Source organism: Carassius auratus, chromosome 32 (assembly GCF_003368295.1).
Source record: "Carassius auratus strain Wakin chromosome 32, ASM336829v1, whole genome shotgun sequence".
Taxonomy (NCBI): Eukaryota; Metazoa; Chordata; class Actinopteri; order Cypriniformes; family Cyprinidae; genus Carassius; species Carassius auratus.
In genome coordinates, this window is record NC_039274.1 from 14,851,648 (window position 1) to 14,869,736 (window position 18,089).

The window sequence follows — 18,089 nt, forward strand, 5'->3', positions numbered from 1 at the left end:
CTCAATCTGAGCAGATGACGGTTCGGCACTGAGGTGTCATTCTCGCTCACAAGAAAGAGCTAGGGTTAAGACTTAACGCCAAGGAAAGTGGTGTTTTTTCCGGTTCAGAGAAACACTTATCTGGGCATGGTGTGGGATTTGACCACGATGCAGGCACGTATGTGACCTGCTCGGATTGAGTCGATCCTCACTGCAGTCGTGAGAGTGAGAGAAGGCCGGTCACTCACTGTCAAGCAGTTACGGAGATTGCTGGGTCTGATGGCAGCTGTGTCCAGCGTGAATACTATTGGCCTGCTGTACCTGAGACCCTTACAGTGGTGGCTCAAGATCAAGGGGTTCTCCCTGAGGGGAAACCCACTTCACATGCTAAAGGTTACGCGGTGCTGCCTACGTGCCTTGGATATGTGGAGGAAGCCTTGGTTCTTGTCTCAGGGCCCGGTGCTGGGAGCTCCTTGTCGCCGCAGGATGCTAGCGACGGATGCATCACTCACCGGCTGGGGTGTGGTCATGAGTGGCCACCCTGCCCGTGGTCTGTGGAGTGGTCGCCATCTGACATGGCATATCAACTGCATGGAGATGCTGGCCATGCTTCGTGCACTTCGTTATTTTCTCCCAGACCTAAGAGGTCACCATGTGTTGGTGCGCACCGACAACACAGCGGTGGTCTCTTACATCAACCACCAAGGAGGTCTGCACTCACGCCGTTTATACAACTAGCGTACCAGATCCTTGTGTGGGCCCAAGAAGAATTCCTCTCGCTCAGAGCAGTTCACATTCCTGGGCATCTTAATATGGGAGCAGACATCCTGTTGAGGCAGGGTCGGGAAGGGAATGGGTCCTGGGACTGATTTCTCTTTTTGACGGCACTCCATGGTAGGTTCCCGTCAGGAGAGATCTCCTCTCGCAGGCGGAGGGTGCGCCCCCGCAGAGAGTTTAGAGGCTGTAGTTATGGTATCTGAGGAGGCACATCTCTTAGCTTCTGGTCTCTCAACCGAGGTTGTGAGACTGTTCTCCAATCCAGAGCTCCCTCAATGAGGAAACTTTATGCCTTGAAGTGGAAGCTTTTCACTTCTTGGTCCGGAGACCGCCAGCTCGACCCAGTTAACTGCCCAGATGGTACAGTGCTGGAGTTCCTGCAGGATCTCCGCAGGGTTGACCCACTCCACCCTGAAGGTGGTTACATGGTGGTTACATGTTTCCTCCATGGTGCGCTGAGGCTGAGGCCTCCGGCTAGAAGAAGCTTATGCTAAGCGGTGATCAGGATGCTATCCTAAGCCTCGAGTCCTCTGATCTCCCCTCTCCTTGGGGTCAAGACTCACTCCTTCTGAAGTTTGGCCATTGGACGGGTTGTCCCTGATTTCTGTCCGGCTCCTTCTCCTTCTCTTGCTTTAGCTGTGCTCTTCCACACTAGGCAGAGATTTGAAAGTCTGGCGGCATGGGCATTCTCGTTACCCAAACGTTCCCGACGCAGCTCAAGTTCCTGAAGAGGAACGTCTAAGGTTACATATGTAACCCTGGTTCCTCGAAGGAACGAGACGACGCTGCGTCGCAGTGCCACACTTCCGGCATCTCTGGCTGGCGCTTTCTTCATCCTTTGAGGCTGATTACCGGCTTCGTCGCTCATGATTTTATGCTTCCTGGTCTCTGACTTCACCCGCCTATGACGTCTCGCCCTTCCTTTGGACTGATTATAAACGCTATTCAGAGACGTCATGCTGGACACGTTCCCCAAACGTTTTCGACGCAGCATCTCGTTCCTTCGAGGAACCAGGGTTACATACGTAACCTTAAGCACTATTCGGACGGGACTAGTTTTCTAAACTACGTTTGAGTTTCGATTCTTACCACCTGACGTCTGTGATTTTCATGTACCAATTCGGACGGGACTAGTATCTCCGTGTTTATTACAGAGGTGGGAGGGTCTGATTTGTGCATCTGGGCGTCACAGAGATCACGCGCGTGCATTGCATTCATTCAGAATGATTGCCTTAGTTTTATTACACAATAAATACTAAATGGCTAGTATAGCAAAACCATGTTAATGTGTGGTTCCTTCAGTTTAACTTGTTTTCCTTTTTTTTTATTTTTTATTTTTATTAAAGTGTAATTAAAACATTATGTAACTGAGTACATAAATGAACGTGAGTAATATTACCTGATGCAAGATATTACAATAGCCGGTATTAACAGTTTACGCGATCTTGCTCTTAATTTTATTATTTGTATTATTTTTTTATTATTATTTATTTGCCGCTAAGCAAATATATCAAACATCCGCGCGGTAAGAGCATCTACGGTAATTCACGTTGGCCAAAACACACATGGAAAGCGTTTTGAAATAAAATATCACCGGCAATCACAGACATTCGCATTTGGACGGGATTAGTTTTCTCAGAGGATCACTGAGTTTGCTGAAAAACGGTAGGTAATTTGCTCTGGAATTATCACAGAGGTTGTGTGAGAAAAACACAGACGTGGCAGATTCAGACGGGATTAAAATCACCAAGTACGTCTGTGAAACACAGATTTCTCTAACGACCCCATGTAAAACTAGTCCCATCCGAATAGGGCTTTAGACGTTTTTAAGTATTTATTTTTTGTTTCTTGCTATTTAAAAGGCTCATAAATTATGCAAATCACATTTTGATTTACGTTTACTGGTGTCTACAGGTTTGTGTAAAGAGTTGGGGTCACCTCTGTATAAAACAGTGTCCTTTCTAATAGAGTGATACCAATGTGTTTGTGTTTGTGTATATGGCTTTTTGTCTGTCACCTCTCTAGATGAATGTGTTCCGTAGGGGAAAATCTCTCTGATAAAGTGAATGTGTGTGTGTGCAGCTGAGGATGTATCTGTCTGACTTGGCTGAAACCTACATTGCTGGATTATTTATACATTAAAAAGCAGCTAAATTTTAAGACAGGAAATTATTGTTTAGCTTGTTCAGTGCAGGCAGTTTTTCTCTTCCTGTGGGTAATTACATTTCTTGCTCATGGGGTGTCACAAAAATCCTTAGTAGCATGCTGATAATGCCTGGAGATATGCATGTCTGTGCTTATGCATCTTAAACAGTGTCACCTGATGAGTCTCCAGACACTAATTAGTGAAAGAGAGGCGAGACCCACACAGGCTATTAACACTCTCAATCACTCCACCTCATTCTCAACTCTCTCCCTCACCTCTTTCTCATATTGTAACAGACAGACAGTCACAATTATGCAAATTCTGCCCTTTCTCAGCAGACAAACACAAACAAACAAACACAGACACACATATGCTCAGAAAGAATAAGCCGTTATGGAAAATCATGAGATTCTATTCATGATGTCCTGACAGCAAACACATCCTCTTCTCCTGTTCTCTCCCACACTCACTCATTGTCCAACTTCAGGCATATCTATCTGCTAAATTTGTCGGGTTTGGTTCTGCTGGGCTCACTGTTGGCACACCAGACAAACAGACTGCTTGAGAGGTGAGGATGATGGAGCTGTGAGATCATCCCAGAGGTAATCGACTGTCAGAACAAACATATTCCCAAGTTTTCTGATGGGCTGAATAGCACCTGCCAAATTTAGTCATCAACTCAAATCTCCAAAAAAAAAAAAAATACACTTGGATTACACAATGCACCTTGTTATTGGTGTTATTTGCTACGTTCACTCACTGGGGATCTGCTGAATCTTATGAACCACCACAAAGGCATCAGACAGTCCAACCTTCACTGGATGATTGACAGAGCTGATTTTTGCAATCTGCACTGGGACCTGAAATAAAAGCACATCCTAGTTAATTCATCCATCACTGACCTGAGGAGGTGAGGTTAGACAGCTAGATCAAAAAAAGAAAAGCAAGAAAGCAAAAAAGAAATAAAGAAGGAAGATAGGTAGTGAGCAGGGCAGACATGGGGAGAAGGAGAAGCATAATTCAGTTAGGAAGTTTGTGGGCTGAATATGATTTGCAATAATCAAATAAATCTCAACAGCATTTACAAGAATGTCTTCTGACTAGAGGATTACAATATTTCTGTCAGGATTCTGTCTCATCAGTCTCAGTTTATTCCTGGTTTTATCTTTTGTGACAGACCCCTGATACTCCTGTCATGTCTTGTTTTCTGCGTGCCCTTTTTCCTTGTTTCATGTTGGAGCGTGGTGTTCAGATCCTGGCACTCATGTCTTGTTCAGTTTTGGTTTTGTGTTGGGGTTCGGACACTCGTGCTCCATGTTCTGTCTTGTTGTGTGAAGAGTGTAATTTTGAGATCACTGGGGCCATACGCTTTTCTTACTGCATGTGTTGTGGTGTTCTATGTAGCATGCAGTTCATACTTATATCAGCCATGTGCTTTCATATTATGTTTTGTCTTCTGTAGCACTCTGCTCAGGTTTCCCTCAGTCGGTTTTATGAGTCTTCTCATTAGCTGCGTGTTCATGTCTTGTTTTGTTCAAGCACATGGCTTCTGAATGTTTTGCTGGCCATGTGCTTGTGCTTTTGATTTATATGAGCACATGGATCTTATTTTGTTTGTTTCTGTTTGCCATGTACTCTCATGTCTATTGTCTAACCCCACCAACCTTGTTAGCTGATTATTGGCCACCTATTTTCCCTCATTAGCCTCCTTGTTTGCTTCCTATTTATTCTCCTTGTGTTGGCAGTCCTGTGCCAGTTTGTTGTTTAACCCTCTGGGGACGGATTGGGCGGTACCGCCCAAAATGGCATACTTTTACAAATGTGTAGTTATCTCAAAAACTATTAATGCTAGAGAGATGCATTTTTTTTGCCGTCTTCCTCAGATTCCGCTGAAAACAGCGGTGTTCAGTTTGTATATTAAACACTTCCCTTATTGCGCAATACCACTGCGTAAACAGGCCAATGAAAACGATTGTGTTAGGTAGATTCAACACGCAACAGCCAATGGAAAAATTGCCGCTGGGAGGAATCTTTTTCTAACCCAATCAGAGGAAGGTTATGTCTTCTAGCGATTCAGAGGACTCTGTAGCTCTGCTGTAGCCTTGTAAAAGCTGGCTGGACTATAGTAAAAGACATGTAATCAATAAGCGTTCAGAGAATCAGCATCAGGGTGGAGAAAGCAGAAAGCGATCGTAGTGTTACAGAGAGCGATCGGAGTATTAGCGAGCACAAAGAGCTAAATTCGAGCGATTGGAGAATCAGCATCAAGTGGAGAAACAGAAAGCGACCGGAGTGTTAGCGAGCACAAAGAGATAAATTCGAGAGAGATACAGCATTATTACAGAATTGTTTTATCAAAATGGCAAGCAGTAAAAATTTACGGCAGAACAAGCTGGAACAATTACTGGAAAGGCCTGGAGAGGCCTTTCTTTGCTCACTGGCATGCCTAGGACTGTTTTTAAAAAAAGTTAATTATTTAATTGTTCTTTACACATTTGATTAAACAATAACACATTTCTGTCAAGCAAAGAGTTTGAAAAAATATATTTTCTTTGTTCAAAAACTGTTCTATATTGTGTGTTTTTCAGTAATAAATGACAAAAATCAAATTTTCGTTTTTGAAATTCTCTAGTTTATTGTAAAATTTTTCACTCATACTTCCTTTATATAAACATATTGCATGCATGCTTATGGTAGCTTAGGGTCTTCTGAATCCATAGATACCAAACACAGGGTGTTCCATCTCCTTTACATATGATTTATAAGCCCAAATATAAAAATAGAGAAAACAGACCAAAAAGGGCTTAGTTCCAAAAATAAAAAAAACGCCTAGGACTGTTTGTAAATAAAGTTAATTATTTAATTGTTCTTTACACATTTGATTGAACATTAACCCATTGCTGTCAAGCAAAGAGTTTGAAAAATATATTTTTGGGTCAAAAACTTTTAACTATTGTTGTGTGAGGTAGGATTTTCAGTAATAAATGACAAAAATCTAATTTTCGTCTTTGAAATTCTCTAGTTTATTGTAAAATTTTTCACTCATACTTCCTTTAAAGACATATAGCATGCATGCTTATGGTAGCTTAGGGTCTTCTGAATCCATTGATACCAAATACATGGTGGTCCATCCTCATTACATATGGTTTATAAGCCGAAATGTAAAAATAGAGAAAATGGACAAAAAAGGGCTTAGTCCCCTAAGGGTTAATATTTGTGTTTTCTGCCCTGTCCTGCCTCAAGTTGTCAGGGTATTGGTAAGGGAGGAACTCAGGTGCAGACAGGAAGTGACTAAACACAGGATTTATTTAACAAAAAGGGAAAACAAAAACCCACGAGGGGGAAAACACTGACTAGGGAAATACAAAATAACTGAACAGGACTGAGTTAACGGGATAAACAAAGACTCAAAGCACGGGAACACTAACTATAAACAAACACTCACAGAAATACAAAACACTTCTTCAGGAACAGGTACAATCACAAGTGATGAACAAATCTCAGAAGCACATAAGTAACACAATGAACCGACGCAAGACAGAGCACACTAGGAGATCTAAATAGGGGTACTAATCAAGACACGACAGGTGTTACAGATAGGACAATCAAGACACGACTAGGTTAACAAGGGGGCGGGGCAAGGGAACGAGACAACACAAGCACATGGCCCAAAGACAAGGCCATGCGCTTGTACACAAAACATGGGTCTGTCATGATCCTGCCTCAAGACTAGGAAAAATCAAGGACACGAGGGCAGAATCATGACAGAACCCCTCCCTTAAGGAGCGGCTTCCAGACGCTCCTCAAGGGAACATCAAACACGGGACACGACTGACATGACAGACTGGGACACAGACACAAACCAACAAGACATGACTAATAATAACAAAGGCAAACATGAAAACACAATGGCAGGGTTAGGGTGACATAACAAAAAAACAAACAGGGAAGGGGAGGGGGCGGGACCACAAAGTTCATGGGGGACAGACCAGGGCGGGGGGGTGGGGTAGGAATCTTAGGAGGACAGGACGAAGGCTGACGACGGGGGGTACGGGCAGGTCTGGGTGGTGAGGGGCGGGGAGGGGTCTCAGGACAACTGACAGGGGACATGACAGGAGCAGACAAGGGACGCGGGGCAACACTTACGGGACGCGGGGAGACGACAGCTGGACACGGGGGGACAACATCTACTGGACACGGGGGGACCACAGGACACGGGGGGACATTAACGGGACACGGGGCCACATCAACAGGACACGGGGCCACATCAACAGGACACGGGGCCACATCAACAGGACACGGGGAGACGACGGCTGGACATTTGGGACTTCTGGGGACAGGGTCAGGGGACAAGACAGGACTGACGGGGATTTCTAAAATTTGGACAAGACGGGACAAATAATCAGAAAATGCTTTAGCAGCTAGGACAATTGGCATCTCCTTATGAGATGAAACCGACTGTACAAGAGTCTTTGCTGCAGAGTCGGCCGCGGCTCTCTCCTCCGCTCTCACGACTGCCGACTTGCATACAGCTTTCTTTCCCGGCTCGGGCACGCTAGCGCTCACCGCTGCTGACTCAGACACGCTCTCCGCTGCTGGCTCGGGCACGCTCACTGCTGCTGGCTCGGGCACGCCAGCGCTCTCCGCTGCTGGCTCGGGCAAGCTCACCGCTGCTGGGTCGGGCACGCCAGCGCTCACCGCTGCTGGCACGGGCACGCCAGCGCTCTCCGCTGATGGCACGGGCACGCCCACCGCTGCTGGTACGGGCACGCCAGTGCTCTCCGCTGCTGGCACGGGCACGCCAGCGCTCTCCGCTGCTGGCACGGGAGGAAACGGGGTCACAGGACCGGCAGGCCCCCTCTTCCTCCTCTTCCTCCTTGGGCGCGGTGCAGAGACCACAGCTGGGTCAGAGGCGGGTTGGGGGAGTTCGGTCTCTGGCAGGGCTGACTCCGACGATTCCGAGGCAGACTCCCACGATAACCGTCTCCCTCGCTTCCCGGGGAGACCGACGGGTGTGGGAGGCACCTCAGGACTCGGTGAGGGATGTGCCTGATCCCCCAGAGTGGCCACGGCCAGGATACGAACCTCTGGAACCGTTGGCAGCTGGGTAGGTGGGGACCTCTGGGGCTCCTCCTCTCGCCCGCTCGCTCCGGAACGACCTCCCCTGGTCCCCCGGAACACCACAAGGCGAGAGCCCTCAAAACAATCTCGCTGGCTGGCTGATGCCATCCAGCATTGCCTCCTGTCTGCTGAGTTCCTTGGTGGTCGGTTCATTCTGTCAGGGTATTGGTAAGGGAGGAACTCAGGTGCAGACAGGAAGTGACTAAACACAGGATTTATTTAACAAAAAGGGAAAACAAAAACCCACGAGGGGGAAAACACTGACTAGGGAAATACAAAATAACTGAACAGGACTGAGTTAACGGGATAAACAAAGACTCAAAGCACGGGAACACTAACTATAAACAAACACTCACAGAAATACAAAACACTTCTTCAGGAACAGGTACAATCACAAGTGATGAACAAATCTCAGAAGCACATAAGTAACACAATGAACCGACGCAAGACAGAGCACACTAGGAGATCTAAATAGGGGTACTAATCAAGACACGACAGGTGTTACAGATAGGACAATCAAGACACGACTAGGTTAACAAGGGGGCGGGGCAAGGGAACGAGACAACACAAGCACATGGCCCAAAGACAAGGCCATGCGCTTGTACACAAAACATGGGTCTGTCATGATCCTGCCTCAAGACTAGGAAAAATCAAGGACACGAGGGCAGAATCATGACACAAGTTGCCAGTTGTGTTTTTGTGTTTTGAGTCCTTGCCTCATCCCTTCCACAAACCCTGACAATTTCTATCTCCAACTCTACATATTTTATTTTAGAATGTTAAAAACAATTGATTTATTTGATGATTAAAATGGATTCAGGCATTTCAAGTATGTCACATTTGATTGCACATGATTTGTGAAACTAATGGAATATCTTAACAGTACTGGTTACATCATTTTGCCCTTGCATGGTACAGTACCTCACTGTGTCTGTAAGTGGAAAATTGAAAAGAGAGTGACACTGACACAATCATACAAACTCTGATGGAAAAGAAGTAATCACAGAAGAGCCATGTCACAGACAGGGAGAGAAATAGAAAACAGGATGAAAGACATGGAGGAATTAAAAAAAATATATCAGACCTCTTTGTAAGCAAAGACAATTCGCCCATCACTGTGTAATGTAGCCTGGAAGGTGAAACTTCCTTGATTAAAAGAATCCTGGAGATGGACATGATCCCACTGGACAACCAAAGCAGTTCCTATGAAACATATACACATTTAAATAATATTTTAAATGTAATATTTTATACATTTTATACATCTTTTATACATTATGTTTAGCAAGCAAGCAAGCAATTTTATTTATATAGCATATTTCCTAAACAATAGACGCTGCCCCAAAGTGCTTTACAAAAATAACAAGATTAAAATCATACAACAAAACAAACATACCTTATTCAAAAGCTAAAGAAATCAAATACATTTTTAAATAAGACTTAAAAATTATAAACGATGGAGCTGACCTCGCATGGAAAGGGAGACTATTCCAGAGTTTGGGACCTACCACAGAAAAAGCATGATCTCCTTTTGATTTTAAATTACAACGAGGAACCTTTAAAAGCCATTGATCGGTGGACCTAAGGACTCCTGATGTACTGATGTACTGGGGGGCAAGGCCTGACTGGGCCTTGTAGACAAACAGGAGAATTTAAAAAAACAATCCTGAATTTGACCGGAAGCCAATGTAAAGATTTCTAAATCCTTACTGGACAAAAAATGCTTTATTTAGCAATTGATCTCAGGTTAAAAAAGCTACCTTTAACAACGGCACTAATCTGTTTTGTAAAGTTAAGTGATGAGTCCATTATAACCCCCAAACTCTTTAATGTCACTGTAACATTCCTGTGCTTTATTCAATGAACAGGTTTTATCTAAGCTCACCTGAAAGTAAAACTGGAAATCGTCTGCATAACAGTGATATGAAATACCATACTTCCAAATATGGTGCCTAGAGGAAGCATGTAAAGAGAAAACAGCAACGGTCCCAAACTCGACCCCTGAGGGACACCACAAACTAAAGGGGCCAATGTGGAAGAGAAGTCTCACAGATTCACAGCAACTGTCCTGTCTGTTAAATACGATGCAAACCACTGTAGAGTTATACCATGAACACCAATCCAACACTCCAGACGATTAAGAAGAATTTCATGGTCTATCGTATCAAAGGCAGCACTCAGATCCAACAAAACCAGAACAACATGTGATCCAGAGTCCAGCGATAATAATATATCATCAGCAGTGTTGGGTATAGTTACTTTGGAAAGTAGTTAGTTAAGTTACAACGTTACCATCAATTAAAAGTAATCAGTTATGATACAGCGTTACCTATTCATAAAAGTAACGCGTTAGAGTACTCATGCGTTACCAAAAATTAAAAGCCGTTTGCAGTGGCTCACACATGACAGACACAGCCCCCGGCCCCTTTAAATGCACCTAGAAGTCGTGACTCCCGACAATGAATAACGTCAGTCATCCAACTAAATTAACACTGCAGGATAACAATAACAGGAAAGACAGTCAGCAATCGGCTATTCCACATGGCGTTTTATTTATTTATTTTCACAGAACATATTATTAATCAAAATTCGCTCCTACCCAGCCCGGGTAGCCGAGGCTACTGTATATTATGAGCACCACAAGATAACTCCTGATTTTTCTTTAACTTTACATAATGCAGTTATCAAAGTACAATTATGCTTACTTGTAAACACAACCTTAAACAGGCTTGCAGATTTAAATCCATTTAGAAATGATGAACAACCAGCCAGCCAACGATCTAACAGAAATTAACAGCTGCCTGTCAAACAAAAATGATAACAAACCGAATTAAATCCTTCACTGCCACACAGGCAAATGACAAATCGCTTAATAGGCGAACTAATTATTATTAAAGTGTCACTCACAGTCACAAGCCTAAATTCGCTGTAACACAGTCCTCTTACATTTACTCTTCAAAGTAGTAATTAAAACGTAGCAGAAGCAGATTTTCGAAACGTTTGTCCGACAGTCGATTTCTTTTTCGTTGACAAATTGAAAATAATGTGCGTACTTCCATAAACCAAACGCTGTCCTCTCTGCTATCTTGCCGGGAGTTCGAAACCCCCCCGCATCACAGCCATTGACTTTACGATCACAGAGCTTCGGCTCCGCCGATACATCCGCAGGTGGCACAGTAGACCTAGGCAAAAAGCAGGCTGCAGTCGGGATTTTCCTTTCCTTAAAATAACGGACTACTTTTTTTTAAAAATAACGAAGTTACTGATTACTTACGCACGAAACTAACGCGTTAAGTTACACATTTCAGGAAAAAAGTAATTAGAGTACTCTAACGCGTTACTTTGTAACGCGTTACCCACAACACTGATCATCAGTAACCTTGAGCAGTGCAGATTCTGTGCTGTGACAGGTCCTGAAACCCAACTGGAATGTATCTAAAATATCATGAGTATTCAGAAATGAATATAACTGTGAATAAACCACTTTCTCTAATATCTTGGAAATAAGTGGCAATTTAGAAATTGGCCTATAGTTGTTAAAGACTGTATGATCCAAGTTAGTTTTTTTTAACAAGGGATGAAGAATTGCATATTTGAAACTGTTAGGTACTACTACACTCATCAAAGAACTGTTAATTATAGCTGTTAGGCTAGAACTCACGGTAGAAAAAACATCTTTAAAAAGATGAGTAGGTAGTTTAATACTTATATTCTCTACTAATAACAGTTTCAGTTTCTGATCCTGTATGCCTCTGTAAATAAGAGCATCTTGAAAACAACAAGTGACACATTTCTCTCTTCAAGTCAAGGTAGAGTGTTTTTGATGGGTGTGTGCTTGTGAACATAACTCGGTCTGACCAATTTCTGTACCAATATATTTTTCCATTGTATATTTCTGTCAGACAAGACACCCTCAGTCTCTCTCGCTCACACACACACGCACGCACTCACACACACACACACACAGTCCAGTGCATCTGTCTCTTACCATTGTCAAAATAGATGACAGTTGAATTTCTGGAGAGGCTGGGGTCAAAGTTTGCCATAAGTGGAGCGATATATTGTGTGGCTGTCAACATTCGGTGAACCACATCACCTGTGTAGATGAACCCTGAAAACACAACACAACCACACACAATCTATAAACCTTTACAATACAAATTCACAATATAGAATAATATTAAAAATGCATTTAAAATTTAATCTTCAAGATGAAAATAAGATAAAACTACTCATTTTGTTCATAAAAACTTTTTTTTTTGGCACCAATGCATGAACATGTGCTTGTCTTTCTACACTTAATCTCTGTGGTCTCCTCCTTTCTCATCTATGCATCCTGGCAAACAGCCCTGGTCTGTCTCCAAAGTGATTAATACTCTAATTAGCCATATAAATGCCTCCTTCCTTCCCACTCACAGAAAATAGAAAGGACCTTCCACACATACATAATCTAAAATGTGTCTTCAACATTTGTGTTCGAATCTGACCACAGGAATTCAGCTAACCTGGACTTTACTGACCAACTTACCCTGTAAACACAGAGCACTTAAAAACTCATATTCAGTTTAATAAAAAGAAAATAATTAAGACAAAACCAGGACTCATATCATTTGACAATACAAGAAAATTAAAAAGAAAAACAAATCTTCAAAATCGATTTATTATAGCAATGTGCACACTTATTTTTCCTTACTTGTCCCTAATTCTAAAGCCCAACCCAACACCTACCCCTAACCATATTGAACTTGCTTATCCGCATAGGTGTCCTCAAAGGCACTTTATTTCCACTTCTCAATTTATTATTATTTTATTTGTATTTTTTTGCCATTTGTACTTAAAATAAACCTCTTCCAGTTGAAATGGGAACAGGGAGACAAATATGATCTGAAAAAAGCTTATTCAAACAAGTTGGTCACATCAAAAGCTAAATCCACTGTCCTTGATCTCTGGACTCCTATCCTAGTTACCAAAGCAGTTTTTTCTTTAGCAATTTTGTCTTATTTAACCAGACAACAGAGTTGATGCAAAAAGCGTTCATGGGCTGATTCCACTTAATGTAAATAGATACTCAGATTTTAATGATTTAGCAAGCATTTTCCTGTGCTGTTCATTACCTATTTTTAAAGCAGGAAAAGTACCTCTTATATCACTGATATGGTGCACAATTTTTTGCTCCTGACAAAACATCACTGGGATTGGGATATTTACATCACTTGTGTTTCACTGTTTCCAACCACAGAGAGATGACTGATGTGATTATAGGGAGAAATCATATGGTGGTTTTCTCTTTCTATCTTTCATTCACTCATTCATCTGAGACACATATTCCAGCAGGCAGTGAGTCACATGAACTACCATCATAATAAAAATCCCCATGCCCAGATATCAGGAACCTCTCACAGCTGATAAACACAGCCTGATCCACTAGAACAAAGTGACTCACAGTCAAGCTCTTATGCCTACAAGCAAGAACCAATCAATTATATATTCCTCTTTAAGCTCATACAGATCATATGTCCTGGTTTAGCTATATAATACTCATATCGCATGGAGGCAGGAAGATGATCTCTTATAGCCTCATCTTTGGTTGTGCTGCACACATCACATGCTAGAGGCCAGGTTACTTACCACCAGTTGCAACAGTGATCTCTCGCAACAAATACCCATAAAATGGAAAATCAAAGGAGAGATTGACCCGCTGAGGATGAAAACAAGACAGAGTTTAGCTTGCAATTATAAAAAGATCTAAACAATAAGCAGAATAAATTTGACTTCTGTCTTAAATATATGGTGTGTTTGTCCGCTGTGGTTTCTTTTGTTTGGAAAGTGGGATGTGAGGATATCTCAGTCTGTTCCAGTAATGGGATGGCGACACACCAAAACCTGATCCCATTTCAGAGAAATGGGGCATTTGAGGATCAACACTTGGTCTGTTACTTTCATAATCCACACAAAGAGACAAACCCAGCTGTTTACGTATTTATTTTTATTTGAAAATGAACGTGAACAGTAATTGTTCTTAAATTTTGTAATTTCATATAATTTGCATTTCAAAAGATTTCAGAAATCTACTGCTTTCTATTTGTGTGTGAGTGATGAATGAATGAATGAATGAATACTGTCTTACCGCTGCTTGACGGTGTGTATTGGAGAGGATGCCATGAATCTTCACATTCTCCTTGTGCATCAGATCGATATTTACCCATAAATTTTTGCTCATAGGGTCACTGGGGCCATAAGTCTTTGAGGTGTAGTAGTTATGATCAGTGTCCTCCTGCAGGGAAATATCAAACAGCCAGTCCGGTTAAAGGATACAATACTTAATGTCAAGAAAATCATACAGGTCTGGAACAGAATGAAATGTTCACTTTTCGGTGAGCTATCACTTTAATTTACTCAGAAGAAACAGCTCAACACAATCCATATTTGTTTATGATAGGCTTTTAACAATCAAGGGCCACGAGCCCATTCTGATTTTCACATCACAAACAAATAATTTAACCAACTGAGATTTGATTGGCAGCACCTGTATAGGTGTTATTTTAGCCCAGTTCTCCCTATACACTTGATAAGAACAAGTGGAAAAGATGAAAAATGGTGACTAAGTGACTAAGAACATTGTCATTTTCATGTCATAATAATAATGTAAAAAAAAAAAAAAAAACATTATAACTTGAGTTCCCATATGGACACATGCTCTGTGAGTAGAAGATATGATGCATGACAAACAAAACAATCCAAAAGAAGAGCCAATGGACATGACACTTAGAGCATTGATGAAATCATCCTGGCTTAAACTGTGATTGTTTACTGTCTGTAAAACCTTAGGAGGAAGAAAACTGATCAAAAATGTCTGCACTGTCTCATCAAACACTCTGGCGCTGAAGAATTCCACATGGAATTATATAAATAATACAATTCTCATAAAGAAAGAGATGTGTCAGAGTTAAAGAGAGGGGAATATAAGGTATGTGATCTTTGAAAGTTTAATCTATTTAAGCGCAAAAGCAGAGCGGCACAGGCTGAAACTAAAGCCTAAAAGCCTAAATTAAAGCCTGGGGCTATGTCATAAAAAAGCAACAGAAATTCAATCCTTTGAAACTCACAAAATAAAAAATGACAGAAGCACTTTGTTGTGTGTGAAATAAATGATGCACCTACTGTATGTGCATGAATGTTTTATACAGGAATAAGTTTGAATACTAATTGTATTGAGGCCTGTTCACACTAAGGACGATAAATAAAGAGACACCCAATCAGAATTAATCCTGTTATAATGAGCTTGAGAGATTGAAGCGGTAGATGAGTGTGCACTTAGAATAATAAACCTAAGCCTCTGATGTGGATGCTAATATAGTTATCTATAAGATTAAAAGATGCAAGCATAATGGTCAAAGATGTCTGTCAAGCATGTGTTTACACAGTACACAGGAAAACAATGAAAAGTAGTGCAGTGGAATGGAAAAAGGCATTAATGGCCCCAAAAAAATCATATTTTGTTAAAGATTAAAGGCTACCATTATTTGGGAGCTGCTGTCTGTGTCGTCATCAGTCAGTATACCAGGTGAATCCTGAGACTCAGGCTTCAAACTGTCTTGACTGGCTTTGTTACTTTCCATTGGGAGGGGCTCCTGGAGAAGCCAGCGTCTCCTCCTCAAGAGCTCCACAGAGACATCACCATCCTGTGACCATCCCCGAAGAACTGAATAAGCAGCTCCTGGAACAATGCAAAAACAACAGTTAATCCTACAAGCATGAGAGCATTTTGATATTACAATACACAAAGCTTCATTTCAGAAAAAAGGATGCTGGTTTCTTTTGAAAATGCAGACAGAAATCCCTCTTCAAAACTTATTTTCTAGGTTTACGAAGGTCATGAGAATCATTGCACTGCTCAATAATGTCAAATCCAATCCAGACAAACCTCATTTGTCTTACTACTGGCACTCACAATTGAAACATTACATGCACTTATGTATTTTCAAATGGTTTATACAGACACAAAAAGCATAACTTTTTTCTTTATTCTCCTTCTCTTTATTCTTTGTTCCAGATTAACCTGCTTTAACAGTGGTTTTACTCAAGCAGACAGTCCAGTGTACTCCTTACAACTGGTTTATTGTTAAACTGAGTATGGTGTTATGATGATAAAATGGTTTCTGTGAGAGCCGAGGGTGAAAAGTAAAGAAACGGTTTCAGCTGTGAGCCAAGAATCTCAGTCAATCCCAGTCTGCTTTTCTTCTTCTATGGTCTGTATGTCATTCTTTATGTGCCTAATCTCTTTCTCATTCACCCACAAACACACACAGGGCCAAATGCTTATGCAAATCAAGACTCATGTGGTCAGAGTTTAATTAAACCTTCTATTTACTTTGCTCTCTAGTCCTCTCATTATAAAGATGTGAGAGATGATGGGAGTGTGTACACTAGAAATAAGGGCAACTGAACGGCCAAAATGGGAATCACAAAAGCACTTCATAATGTGATTGAGCAGACTAAACAAAGAGGAGGGGAAAAAGAAAAAACAAAAAAGAGATCATTGATTCACCCTGGAATGTGGGTTAGTGCTCTCCGAGCACCAGCTTAATCTTAACTAAAAGTCCAATTCAGTTGTCTGTACAGGTTTAGTCATAATCTCTCTGTTTTTAGAAGCTGAGGTTGAGTGAGGACAGAATCAGTTTAGGCCTCAACAGCTTGGGTTGATCTTCATTCACATTCCACACAGAGATGGCTAATGTTTATTTTAATGCTTAAGAGATAATGAACGCTAAAATACATAAAAACTTTCCTAGAGAATACACAGGCTTGACAAAAACTACCCAGAATGATTCTCAATTCTCTGTCTACTACTCATTATAGCTTGCATGGTTTGTTCTGTTTATAAACACCTCTGATTAGCATGCAGCAGCTCCTCTTGCCTGAACCAGAGCTCACACTCATCCTCACTTACTTGCTTTGTGCTTCTGTTTTGTAGAAACAAATCTTAGTTAGTCCCTCAAAAGGTATACATTTAGGATAATAAAATATTTAACTCTGAAAGAAAGACTGTACCATTTGTGACCCTGGACCACAAGACCAGTGATAACTGACAACAACTAACGATTCTAATCACTGTGTCTACACCGGATGCAAGTGGTGCTGTGCGACGAAATACTACAGTATCGTAGTATAACGATGCGGGTGCAACATTGTGATGTCTATTAGTCATCAGCGAAGGAAGATGGCATCGTCTATTGGCCCAACCCTAATTACACTGATAATCCCAGCACACATCTCTCTTCATTCAGGTGAGTATCTAAGCTGTTCTCTGCACTTCCAAACAACCCAAGTGAGAATGAAGGGTGAAAAAATGCACAACTTGTAGAATGCACTTTGTTTCCATGTTATCACGGTCTACTGTTCTTCCTTTAAATCCTCGATGTGAGGAAAGATTCTTAGAGCCCAGTCTTTCTGTGAAGCCCATTATACATAACAGGTCAATGAGGATTCAAAGATACGGCTGTCACTGACTTTTATTGTTGCTGAGTGGAAATCAGTGTCTGTCCATGACATGCTTTGAAAAGCCACCGCAGCAGGGACAGGATCTCTTTCTCTCGTACTTGTGCTTTCTTTTTGTTGCGAGACTAAGGCCCCGTCCACACGGAGACGTGTTTCACTGTATACGCATACATTTTGTATCGTATAGGCATTTCGTCCACACGGATACGCCGTTTTGAGAGAGTGAAACCAATATTTTTTTAAACCGGGTCCCAGAGTGGATCAATTTGAAAACACCGCCTTTGCTTTTTCGTTTGGACAGCGAGTCCATATATTTTCTGAAACGATGATGTCATCAGCCCCTAGTCAACCTCTACGTCACGTTACAGCAACAAAAACATGAACATACACTGAACGATTGTCTTTTTATTTACTAACATTAAAACAGATTAATAAATGTATTGTTCCATGTTCATGTCCAATCAGTAATCAACTCATGACAAGGCATATATAACAGCAGAACCTACCTCTGTTCATTTACAGTTTTCAGCATCCCTCCTCCACCCCATTCTCCTCACTATAGATCCAT

At 41.7% G+C, this 18,089-nt stretch overlaps 1 protein-coding gene across 1 annotated transcript in view; it reads right to left on the reverse strand.

The window, feature by feature from the left end:
* The window catches only part of LOC113051684 (plexin domain-containing protein 2-like), a 75,474-nt gene that overhangs the window by 19,977 nt on the left and 37,408 nt on the right, over positions 1-18,089 (reverse strand). Inside the window, exons 2-7 of the mRNA XM_026215638.1 lie at positions 15,541-15,740; positions 14,151-14,297; positions 13,652-13,721; positions 12,012-12,134; positions 9,108-9,226; positions 3,663-3,762 (exon numbers count right to left, since the gene is read on the reverse strand). Of these exons, the coding sequence (XP_026071423.1) occupies positions 3,663-3,762; positions 9,108-9,226; positions 12,012-12,134; positions 13,652-13,721; positions 14,151-14,297; positions 15,541-15,740 (759 nt within the window). The remainder of the gene's footprint in view (positions 1-3,662; positions 3,763-9,107; positions 9,227-12,011; positions 12,135-13,651; positions 13,722-14,150; positions 14,298-15,540; positions 15,741-18,089) is intronic.